The sequence below is a fragment of the Phyllobates terribilis genome, unplaced genomic scaffold (genome assembly GCF_046119375.1).
Source record: "Phyllobates terribilis strain yellow unplaced genomic scaffold, ASM4611937v1 Scaffold_5__5_contigs__length_657084704, whole genome shotgun sequence".
Taxonomy (NCBI): Eukaryota; Metazoa; Chordata; class Amphibia; order Anura; family Dendrobatidae; genus Phyllobates; species Phyllobates terribilis.
In genome coordinates this window covers 291,495,251-291,507,695 of record NW_027362765.1, presented here as the reverse complement: position 1 = coordinate 291,507,695, position 12,445 = coordinate 291,495,251, and the positions used below count along the sequence as shown (strand labels likewise).

At 43.8% G+C, this 12,445-nt stretch overlaps 1 protein-coding gene across 2 annotated transcripts in view; it reads right to left on the bottom strand.

The window, feature by feature from the left end:
* The window catches only part of LOC141272994 (uncharacterized), a 40,295-nt gene extending 28,580 nt beyond the window's left edge, over nt 1–11,715 (bottom strand). For both annotated transcript variants that reach the window (XM_073684263.1, XM_073684264.1), the window contains exons 1-2: nt 11,588–11,715; nt 1,727–1,838 (exon numbers count right to left, since the gene is read on the bottom strand). In XM_073684263.1, the coding sequence (XP_073540364.1) occupies nt 1,727–1,799 (73 nt within the window). In that variant the 5' untranslated portion in view covers nt 1,800–1,838; nt 11,588–11,715. The remainder of the gene's footprint in view (nt 1–1,726; nt 1,839–11,587) is intronic.
* Nucleotides 11,716–12,445: the final 730 nt, after the last annotated feature.

Below are 12,445 nucleotides of genomic sequence, written 5' to 3'. Positions count from 1 at the left end.
CCAGAGGTGATCCTCTAATTGCTGTAACCAGAGGAACATGGATCGTGCTACACAAGTCGTGGCGATATTTGCCTACTGTCTACATCTACTTTTGGAATCTCTGACCATGCTTTAGTCATACTCTCATCTAGCTGGAATCTCTCTTTCATTTCTCCAGCAATATTTAACCTTTTTTCTGGGAACTCCCATTCATCCATGATGAGACTACGGATATTATCGTGCACCGGGAACACTAGCTTTTTCTTCGACTTCAAGCTCCCAAACATCTCATCCTGGATTGTACGGGTTTTCTTCTCTTCCTCCACCTGCATAGTGTCCCTCACTTGCAATAACAACTCTTCCATATTATCTGACAAAAAATAGTACTTTTTGTCCTCCTCACTTCCCTGATCTGCACTCATGTCACCCTCTTCAAGCTCTTCCATAGAAATATTTTCCTCTGAGTCTGAAGTATCCCTGACTGGATACCTCCTCTTTTTAGCCAGGGGAGGACCCTCAGCCCTCGCTTGCTGGAAGGACTGTGAGAAGGAAGCTAGTGAGGACTGTATTTCCAGCCAGACCATTCCCTTAACGTCTTCCAATAGGGACGGCTGTTCCTCTTTCACAATATTCTCCTTACATCTCTGGCACAGGGGTTTCTTATGGCCTGAGGTAAGCTTTTTTCTACAAATGGCACATTTGCGTATTGTAGTACTTTCACCCATTTTCGGTGCAGGATCCTTGTCTCCCTAAATTTAGAAGGGGAGATGCATTTAAACTTTTTGGATCCTGCTCAAGAGAGTGGGGAATAACCTATCCCAGGAGTACTTACTGGGGCTTGGTTCGCGCCGGGCTCTGAAGATGCAGGCTTCGAGACAACACCTTCCATAGATACAGACATTTTCTGTCCTACCTTATCGGTGTCTTCTCATCTGGGCCTCTTATAGAAGGAACCAAGATCCAGCAACTCCAATCAGGTGGAAGTTTTCCTCCATTTTAGGGAAAAACCCGCTGTTTCAAATTTCCCGCCGAGGCCCCATACGTTCCACTGTGGAACGCAAACCGTAAGCGACGTTGCCGGCCGAACAACACGTACTTCCGGTGCGTCCTGCATGCGCGCCGGACGCTGCCATAGAGGACAATCAACAGGCTGGGGAGCTACAGGAGGCCCCCAGCCCACCACCCACTCAGCTTTACCCGAAGGCGCAGGAGAGTAAGGAGGTCCCGCTCCGGAGGGAACGAGAGCTAACAGGTGAGGAAGGCCAGAGGCGCTCAATCCCTGCAGTCCGGCTCAGGTATGTCAATAGGGCACTGCTCACCGGCCCCAGCTACCCTAGGAACCTCTTCATCCCATATGGACAGAAAAACACAGGGGATAGTATAGGGGAGGGGCTATTTAACCTCTTGTGTTTCCTGTCCCTAATTAGGATGGGGAGGCAACCTCCAGGTGGTGCTGTCATGGAGGGGATTGGAAAAATAATATTTGTGGGCTACAATGCTTCCGCACTTGGCATGCAGATTTTATAACCTGAGCATGCACCCGATGATGTTCCGGTATCCTGGCTTTACCCCAATCGCCAGTAAGCAGGCACTTGCCCATGAGCTGACTAAAAGCAGCTTGTGTAATGGCTTGTTTGTCCTGAGATGACCGCACAGATGCTAATGACGACAACTAGGTCAAGAAGCAGGCAAGAAATGGATATCTCACACTACCAAAATTCTCTAGAAAGAAAACATCTCCTCTTACCCTGTTTTGTGAGGGGCTTGTGGTTCTCCATCATGACGTCCTTGTGTCCTTCTATGTATTCCCACTCCTCCATGGAAAGACAGACAATACCATCCGGACACCTTATAGGAACCTGACACACAATAATACAATCATTATCATCTAGACACAGCATCTTTGTTTTACTGTATGAGCATGTTATCATATTATCAGAGTGCGAGCTTATCCCATAGTCATTATAATAGGTTAAAAGTAAAAAAGTTGAAAATCTAATAAAATTACGCTTCTTCCCATGTAGTATAAAAAGACATACATGTTAGGCACTGAGCAGGAGGCAGAACCACATGCACAGGAGCGTATGCACTCTGTATGGCATTTCCTGATGGCACCATATTAGAAAAATATCCACTACTAGCAATTATATGGGAAAATAGCATTGGATTGAGCATGTCATGGCAGAACAAACCTACATAATAAACTGCAGGAATACAGAAGTACAGTCACGTTCTATAGATTTTGATAGATGGTATAAAACGGGTTGGAGACCTCAGAGGTTTAGAGATGCAATGCGTTCATGTGGGGAATCCTTTTAGTCTAATGCAAAACCATTCTGATCATTCACCCTCAGCTAAAATGAATAGGACAAACCCACGCCTGTCTGATTCAGCCGATTGTCACATTCGTGGGGTACTTAATTTGTGAAATCAGCCTCACTGGTATCAACAAAACCAATCCATGACATTTCCCTACATCTTCACACACATGCAGCATCGTCTTCATACGAGTTTTCGCCACCTATTTTACAAATGTGCTAGAAAAATCTATTATAAAAGTAGCACACTCACCTACCCATACCCCGTACTGCTGGCTTGGCCCCCAGCCGGTCTCTTTTCATTCCAGCACTATTGACAAGAGACAGCGGCAGCTAATCAGCGGCCACACAGGAGACATCAGCTACCATTGTGACCCGATTGCCTGCAGCAGTCACAAGCCATCAATGCCAAAAGATTAGAGGGGACAGGCAATGACCTGGCCAGCAGTACAAAGGGACATCATTAGTTAAGAATGTGCTATTTATTATTATAACTTAACTTACATAAGTAAAATAAAAGAATGGGGTGAATCACCCCTTAAATTCATCATTCATTAAAAGTAAATGGGTATACAGGGCTAAGAACATTACCATCTATTCTCAGCTGAGATTCCCACCGATCAACAGACTGTCTTCCCCTTTCTTTCCTGGCCACATGACTGCAGCCAGGAGTTGAATGGGGTGACATGTTGCGAATGCAACCTGCCATTCCATTCACCGTATGGCACTGAAAATATGGTTTCAGTCACTGCTCTGTGCATAGAAAGCGGCAGCTATAAGCATGCCCTGCCACTGACTGACAGCCGGCTCTAATGATGAGCTGGCTGTCAGTCAGTGCCGAGGGCGCAGTTAAAGCCACTGCTCTTGTTACACTGAGCAGTGACCGAAAAATGACCGGCACAACCTCTGTGACAGAGAGTAGTGGGGCTCTCAGTGCGGTAGCTACACAGTATCATAACGCTATTATCCTGCAGATTAACCCCATATCTGCTGGTAAATAGCATTATTGTACATGAAAGGTTCCCTTTAACTACTCCTTTAGCCACTTGGTGCCAACTGCAGTTATACCTATAATTGTGGGGTGCAATTTACAGCTGCCGGAATCTAAAAAAAATTCTGATCATAGCTCTTCATCACTTCTTATTATGTAATTAATGGGCATTGTGAGAGAATAAAAAGGGAATGGGGCTCTCTTTCTGTTTAATTGTTATCTCCCTAGACAAGCGATCACCATCTCTGATGGTTGTAAGGCACAGCCCTGGACCCAAGGAAACCTCGCAAAGTTGTCATGAAGCGTCCCCTTACAGCTGCCTGTGAATTGTACATGCATAGGAAAAAATGCATTAGTACGCCAACAAATTATAGTAAAAATAACATTGAAAAGTGATAAAATAAAAACAATTTCTAACCCCTTCCGTCCGCAGCCAATTTTCGTTTTTACGCTTGCATTTTTTCCCTCCCAATCTTCCAAAGGCCATAACTTTTTTTTAAATTTTTCCATTGAAACAGACATATGAGGGCTTGTTGTTTGTAGGACGAGCTGCAGTTTTGAATAACACCATTCATCTTACCATATAATATACTAAAAAAATGGGGAAAAAAATCCAAGTGGGGTAAAATGATTGTAAAAACAAAATCAAAAAAACAATGCTGCAATTGCACTTTTTTATTCTTCAAGTTTGTAAAAAAAAAAAAAACCCGTAATGTTTTATTTTTCTAACAGCTGAGCTGTGTGAGGGCTTGTTTTTGCACGGTGAGCCGTTTTATTGATACTAATTTGGGGTACATACGACGTTGTGATCGGTTATTCTTGCATATTTTTAAGGAGATGAGGTGACTGAAATATCACAATTCTGGAAATTTCATTTCTTTTTACGACATTTATCAGAAATGTTAATTCATTTTATGACCAATCTTTTACAGACACAGCAATATCAAATGTTTTTTAAATTTCTTTATTTTTAATGGGAAAAAAAAATTATATATATTTATTACAGTGGAGAAAATAAGTATTTGATACACCGCCGATTTTGCAAGTTTTCCCACATACAAAGAATGGAGAGGTCTGTCATTTTTATCGCAGGTACACTTCAAAAGTGAGAGACAGAACCTAAAAATAAAAAACAGAAAATCACATTGTATGATTTTTACATAATTAATTTGCATTTTATTGCATGAAATAAGTATTTGATACAATAGAAAAAGAGAACTTAATATTTGGTACAGAACCCTTGTTTGCAATTAGAGGTCAGATGTTTCCTTTAGTTCTTGACCAAGTTTGCACACACTGAAGCAGGGATTTTGGCCCTGCTCCTCTATACAGATATTCTTCAGATCTTTCAGGTTTCGGGGCGGTCACTGGGCAACATTGAGTTTCAGCTCCCTCCAAAGATTTTCTATTGGGTTCAGGTCTAGAGATTGGCTAGGCCACTCCAGAATCTTGAAATGCTTCTTGCGGAGCCACTCCTTAGTTGCACTGACTGTGCGTTTTGGATCACTCTCATGCTGGAAGACCCAGCCACCACCCATCTTCAATGCTCTTACTGAGGGAAAGAGGTTGTTGGCCAAAATCTCGCGATATATGACCTCCTCCATCCTTCCTTTAATATGGCGCAGTCGTCCTGTCCCCTTTGCAGAAAACCATCTCCAAAGTATGATGTTCCCCCCACCATGCTTCACGGTTGGAACGGTGTTCTTGGGGTTGTACTCATCCTTCTTCCACCAAACACGGCAAGAGGAGTGGATACCAAAAAGCTCGATTTTGGCCTCATCTGACCACATGATCTTCTTCCATGCCTCCTCTGGATCATCCAGATGGTCATTGGAAAAATTCAAACAGGCCGGCCATGTGCTGGCGTGAGCAGGGGGACCTTGTGTGCCATGCAAGATTTTAATCCTTGACGGCGTAGTGTGTTACTAACGGTAATATTTGAGACTGTGGTCCCAGCTCTTTTCAGGTCATTGACCAGGTCCTACCGTGTAATTTTGGGCTGATTCCTGACCTTTCTCAGAATCATCCTTACCACACGAGGCGAGATGTTGCATGGAGCCCCAGACCGAGGAAGATTGACAGTCATCTTGTGTTTCTTCCATTTTCTAATAATTGTGCCAACAGTTGTTGCCTTCTCAACAAGCTGCTTGCGAATTGTCCTGTAGCCCATCCCAACCTTGTGCAGGTCTACAATTTTGTCCCTGGTGTCCTTAGACAGCTCTTTGGTCTTGGCCATGGAGGAGAGGTTGGAGTGTGATGACAGGTGTCTTTTATACAGGTAATGAGTTCAATGAGGTGCAATTAATACAGATAATGAGTGCAGAGTAGGAGAGCTTCTTAAAGAAAATCTAACAGGTCTGTGAGAGCCAGAATTCTTGCTGGTTGGTAGGTGATCAAATACTTATTTCATGCAAAAAAATGCAAATTAATTGTTTAAAAATCATAATGTGATTTTCTGTTTTTTATTTTTAGATTCTGTCCCTCAGAGTTTAAGTGTACCTACGATAAAAATTACAGGCCTCTCCAATCTTTGCAGGTGGGAAAACTGGCAAAATGGGCAGTGTATCAAATACTTATTTTCCCCGAGATATATAGATTATATATATATATATATATATATATATATATATATATATATATATATATATATATATGTGTGTGTGTGTGTGTGTGTGTGTGTGTGTGTGTGTGTGTGTGTGTGTGTGTGTGTGTGTGTGTGTGTGTGTGTGTGTGTGTGTGTGTGTGTGTGTATGTGTGTATGAATATACACACACAGCTCAAAAAAATAAAGGGAACACAAACAACAGAATACAACTCCAAGTAAATCAAACTTCTGTGAAATCAAACTGTCCACTTAGGAAGCAACACTGATTGACAATCAATTTCACATGCAGTTGTGCAAATGGAATAGACAATAGATGGAAATTATTAGCAATTATCAAGTCACCCTCAATAAAGGAGTGGTTCTGCAGGTGGGGACCACAGACCACATCTCAGTACCAATGCTTCATGTCTGATGTTTTGGTCACTTTTGAATGTTGGTTGTGCTTTCACACTCATGGTAGCATGAGACTGACTCTACAACCCACAGAAGTTGCTCAGGTAGTGCAGCTCATCCAGGATGGCACATCAATGCGAGCTGTGGCAAGAAGGTTTGCTGTGTCTGTCAGCATAGTGTCCAGAGGCTGGAGGCGCTACCAGGAGACAGGCCAGTACACCAGGAGACGTGGAGGGGGCCGTAAGAGGGTAACAACCCAGCAGCAGGACCGCTACTCCACCTTTGTGCAAGGAGGAGCATTGCCAGAGCCCTGCAAAATGACCTCAAGCAGGCCACAAATGTGCATGTGTCTGCACAAACGGTTAGAAACCGACTCCATGAGGGTGGTATGAGGGCCTGACATCCACAGATGGGGCTTGTGCTCACAGCCCAACACCGTGCAGGACCCTTGGCATTTGCCACAGAACACCAGGATTATCAAAGTCGCCACTGGTGCCCTGTGCTCTTCACAGATGAAAGCAGGTTCACACTGAGCACATGTGACAGACGTGACAGAGTCTGGAGATGCCGTGGAGAGCGATCTGCTGCCTGCAACATCCTTCAGCATGACCGGTTTGGCAGTGGGTCAGTAATGGTGTTGGGTGGCATTTCTTTGGAGGGCCGCACAGCCCTCCATGTGCTCGTCAGAGGTAGCCTGACTGCCATTAGGTATCGAGATGAGATCCTCAGACCCCTCGTGAGACCATATGCTGGTGCAGTTGGCCCTGGGTTCCTCCTAATGCAGAACAATGCCAGACCTCATGTGGCTGGAGTGTGTCAGCAGTTTCTGCAAGATGAAGGCATTGAAGCTATGGACTGGCCCACCCGTTCCCCAGACCTGAATCCGATTGAGCACATCTGGGACATCATGTCTCGCTCCATCCACCAACGTCACGTTGCACCACAGACTGTCCAGGAGTTGGCGGATGCTTTAGTCCAGGTCTGGGAGGAGTTCCCACAGGAGACCATCCGCAACATCATCAGGAGCATGCCCAGGCGTTGTAGGGAGGTCATACAGGCACGTGGAGTCCACACACAATACGGAGCCTCATTTTGACTTGTTTTAAGGACATTACATCAAAGTTGGATCAGCCTGTAGTGTGTTTTTCCACTTTAATTTTGGGGGTGACTTCAAATCCAGGCCTCCATTGGTTAATAAATTTGATTTCCATTGATGATTTTTGTGTGATTTTGTTGTCAGCACATTCAACTTTGTACAGAACAAAGTATTCAATGAGAATATTTCATTCATTCAGATCTAGGATGTGTTATTTGAGTGTTCCCTTTATTTTTTTGAGCAGTGTGTTATATATATATATATATATATATATATACACATATACACATACACACAGCTCTGGCAAAAATTAAGAGACCACTGAACAGTTTTCTAATGGAAAGCATGGAAAGATTGGTGGAAAGCATGCCAAGACGCATGAAAACTGTGATTAAAAATCATGGCTAGTCCACCAAATATTGATTTCTGAACTGTTCTTGAGTTAAAACATGAGTTAGGCTGTGCGCCCACGATGCGTTTTTTAGTCGTTTTTGCAGCGGCAATTCCGCTGCAGAAACGCTTAAAAAACGCATGGTTGAAGGTCGTGTTCTCCAATGATAATCCGCATGTGCTGTGCACATGCTGGGGAAATTTCCGCTGAGGATTATCATTGCGGAAAAATACGCAGCACTAACAAATATTTTGCGGAAGCGCTGAGTTTTTCGCCGCCATTGACTTGCATTGGAACACATGGAATAAGCATCACTGGATCTGTACATGCGGAATCTATGTGTTCCAATGTGCGGATGGTTCCCAGGTCTAGAGGAGAGGAGACTCTCCTCCAGACCCGGGTACCATAGAACCAGTGAAAAAAAAGAATAAAATAAAAAACAAATATTATACTTACCTTCTGATGGCCCCCTGTCTCCTTGTCTTCGCTTGCCGGCAGATCGCGGTGGACTGAAGGACCTGCGCTGACGTCATAGTCATGTGACGGCAGGTCCTTCAGTGTAGTGTACCGCGATCTGCAGGCAGCCAGGACAGAGCGAATAAAGACTGCAGGGGCCATCGGAAGGCAAGTATAGATTTATTTTTTATTTTTTACATTCTTTCGGTCACACTATATAAATCCATGCAGGTTACATGGATTTATATAGTGTGACCAAGTTGTCAAGCACTTTCGAAGTGATGCTAAAATCGCTTGGAAAGCGCTTGTCAACCCGCATGCGGAAATGCAAGTGAAGAACGCTTCACATCCGCATGTCCCTGGGAGGAAAAACGCATGTACAATCCGCATGTACAATCCACATGTACAATCCGCATGCGTTTTTTCTGCCAGGGAGATGCAGAAACGCTCAGGAAAAATCCAGAGCATTTCTGCATCGTGGGCACATAGCCTAATTTGAGGTCTGAAAGCACTGTTTCTTTTTTAGTATTTTGACGTTTTCTCATTTGCTGCAAATAAATACAAAATTATTAGCTTTGAATTTCGGAGACATGTTGTCAGTAGTTTATAGACTAAAACAACAATGTTTACTCAAAAACATACCTATAAAGAGAAAAAACAGAGAAACTGAAAAATTTGCAGTGGTCTCTTAGCTATATATATATATATATATATATATATATATATATATATATATATATATATATATATATATATATATATATATATATATATATATACACACACACACACACGCATATATATTCTTTTTTTTTTTACTTCATTTTTCTTTATTTTTTTTAGTCCCGTTGGAGTTTTAAAGGTCAGCATGTGGCTGGGCTTCGCAGGAGCAAAGGGGGGACTTGAGCAGGCCCATGCTAACCTGTCATTGTGTTGCAGAGGGCTGAAGACAGCTAGTGCATGAATGCACTGGCAACAGCTCGAATGTAATGCTGTCAAAGATTATCAGAGGAAACTAAATGGGGTTAACACCGGAGATCAGAGCTTAGCTCTGCTCACTGCTGTTATAAACAGATGGTGACGATTTATTTGAAGGCGGTGATAGTAAAAGAGTGAGTGACAGCAGTGCCGCTCCACAGCTTCTATCACTGTACTCAATTAGTCATCAGGGGGCAGCACTGGTGTCACTCACCCTGCCTCTACTACCGCCCACTGATAACGAGTCCATTCAGGGAAAGAAACTGGGGTGTTGTTAGAAGCAGTGACTGTGACTGGAGCGGCTGAATATGTGGTCACTTTATGATCACCTCTACTGAACTAGGATGTTATCAGGTGTCGAAGGTGACAGTAGCTGGGGTTAGTGGCCACATTCCCGCCCCTTTAAGCTTAAAATGAGCCACGTTTTAGTTGCTCCCTTTCACCTATATTTTGCATACAGGCTACATCATGTGTAAAACAACTGAGCTTTACTTACCCTCCTCAGGTCCAGTGTTGCCTCTTCGCCACTGTCCTGGTCTTAGTTGTGGCTACAGCAATGACATCATGTTGACAGAGCTGCAGCCAATCACTGCTCAGCTCCTCATCTCAAGCTGACTACATTGGCTAAGCAGCTAAAGCTCTGCGATTAAATGAAGTGCAGTCGACATGATGTCATCGCTGCAGATGATCAACAGAGACCAGGACAGTGGCAGAGAGGCTACGCAAGACCCAGGATGGGTAAGTAAAGCTCAGTTTGTTACTTTACAAATCACAGAGCTAAAAATAGGTGACAGGGGACAATCCCTGTAAAGAGTTAGGTTTTACTGCAGAACTTGGAAATCGTATAATCTGGATTGATGCTCATGGATTAAAAAATATTTTGCATTCCTTACATATAGACTAGGCTAGATTACAGGAGTTGTCCTAAATTCTCAACCAGGAGGTAGAATTCCCCAGACTCCTGGCATCCTGCTTGGTGGAGGGTGGTGCGTACCTTAATAATTGACAGATGGGGCCAGCAAAGTGGCTGTGCTGTTAGTCCCAACTGTGCACGCTCAGATGCTGCAAGCACAGGCAGATTTGCCCCCATAGCATCGTAGAAGCACAGGGGAACTCAAACTGGATGGTTCCAGAGATCCGGCCAAATTCAGAATAGTGCTTGCAAGCGCTGCACTCCTCACTTAGAGTACGTGAACACGATCCGGAGCCACAGCGGGTTTGATGCTGCGAGATATGCAGCCGCAAACCCGCAGTAACCAAATGTTACAGCATAGTGGATGGAATTTGTAGAAATCCCATGTCCACTATGCATCTCCGTGCACCTGTGGATCACACACAGACATGGGGTGAGTCTTTCCAGACCACAGCATCTCAATCTCTCTTGCGGGTCCACATGCGGACTTTCCCCATAGGGTATATGCCCACGATGAGTACCAACCTGCGGCCCCGACGCTCCGGCTTCTGCATCGGGGGTGCAGGCTGGTACACATCGTGGGCACATACCCTTAGGAGACGGGCCACTGCAGATAAGACAGCAGAGGTGGCCTGTAACCTAGGCAAAGTGCAGAAAACTATAGGCCAAAAATCCCTACAATCCGGAGAGCAGAGAAGAATTTTTATAAGCAAATTGAAAAATTGCTTGTTTTTACAAGCACCCCCATTTATCATTATGAGAAGTCTCCTTTAAATGATAGGGACCCCCTGTACCTGACATCCTTCTACCATCGCCGAGGTTGGGAAAGGCTACCACACATGCACGTGGACAACTTCATGGATGTATATGGGTGTTACAGGGGCTTCTACATTAAAAATTTAAACACAATACACACTCTTCTTTCCCCAGGGTGACACACTGGCAGTGCTCCTGATCTTTGCTTACAAGCAGCCATGAAGCCAGTGAGACATAGCGCATAAGCACTGCAGTCACTGATCAGCTGCAGCGGTCACATGCTGGCTGCAGGTAAACAAAGACCAGGAGCACAGCTGGATCCTCAAGACCAGATCCCTGGAAAAAGCCAGTGGTGTTTATTATCACCTTTGCATCTGTATTATATATATATATATATATATATATATATATATATATATATATATACACACACATATATATATATATATCTATATATATAATGTATTATGAGAAGTTGGAGATACAAAACTCAGCGGCTCCCTGGACTTGAAAAAGATCCCAAACGGCCATTAGCGCATGTAGGTGGGGTAGGCCCCAGGAATGCGCCCTCCACTAATCCGGCCCTGCTTAGGAACTCTACATTTTCCAGCAGAGTCGACTATGCGCCCTGTTTCTTCCTGAGCCCCGAAATACTGCGGCGAAATATGGCGCCGAATAATTCCACAATAATCAGACCCAGATCATACGTACCGCGAGCAGGACCTGATCTGCAGCGGATTAACCACAGGCTGCAGCCCTAGGATCGGTCACATGACGGGGCGGAGCCTAGCACTACAGAGAGCGCTAACGAGCGGCAGCAGGACCTGGGATGTTGTGCTGATCATGTGATCTGTTACATGGGGGCAGCTGTGTGTGAGGGGAGGAAAGCTGTCTTCTCTTATCCCCCAGTCCTGTAATGTTCTCTAGTATCCCTTAATAACAGCCTCACCATCTCCGTGTATTGCTTCTGATATCCAACAAAACAGCCTCTAATATTCCGTGTAATGTCCTCTAGTATCCCATAATAACAGCCTCTTATATTCCGTGTAATCTCCTCTAGTATCCCATAATAACAGCCTCTTATATTCCGTGCAATGTCCTCTAGTATCCCATAATAAAAGCCTCTATATTTTCATGTAATGTCCTCTAGTATCCCATAATAACGGCCTCTTATATTCCTTGTAATGTCCTCTAGTATCCCATAATAACAGCCTCTTATATTCCGTGCAATGTCCTCTAGTATCCCATAATAAAAGCCTCTATATTCCATGTAATGTCCTCTAGTATCCCATAATAACAACCTCTAATATTCCGTGTAATGTCCTCTAGTATCCCATAATAACAGCCTTCAATATTCCGTGTAATGTCCTCTAGTATCCCATAATAACGGCCTCTTATATTCCGTGTAATGTCCTCTAGTATCCCATAATAACAGCCTCTAATATTCCGTGTAATGTCCTCTAGTATCCCATAATAACAGCCTCTTATATTCCATGTAATGTCCTCTAGTATCCCATAATAACAACCTCTAATATTCCGTCTAATGTCCTCTAGTATCCCATAATAAAA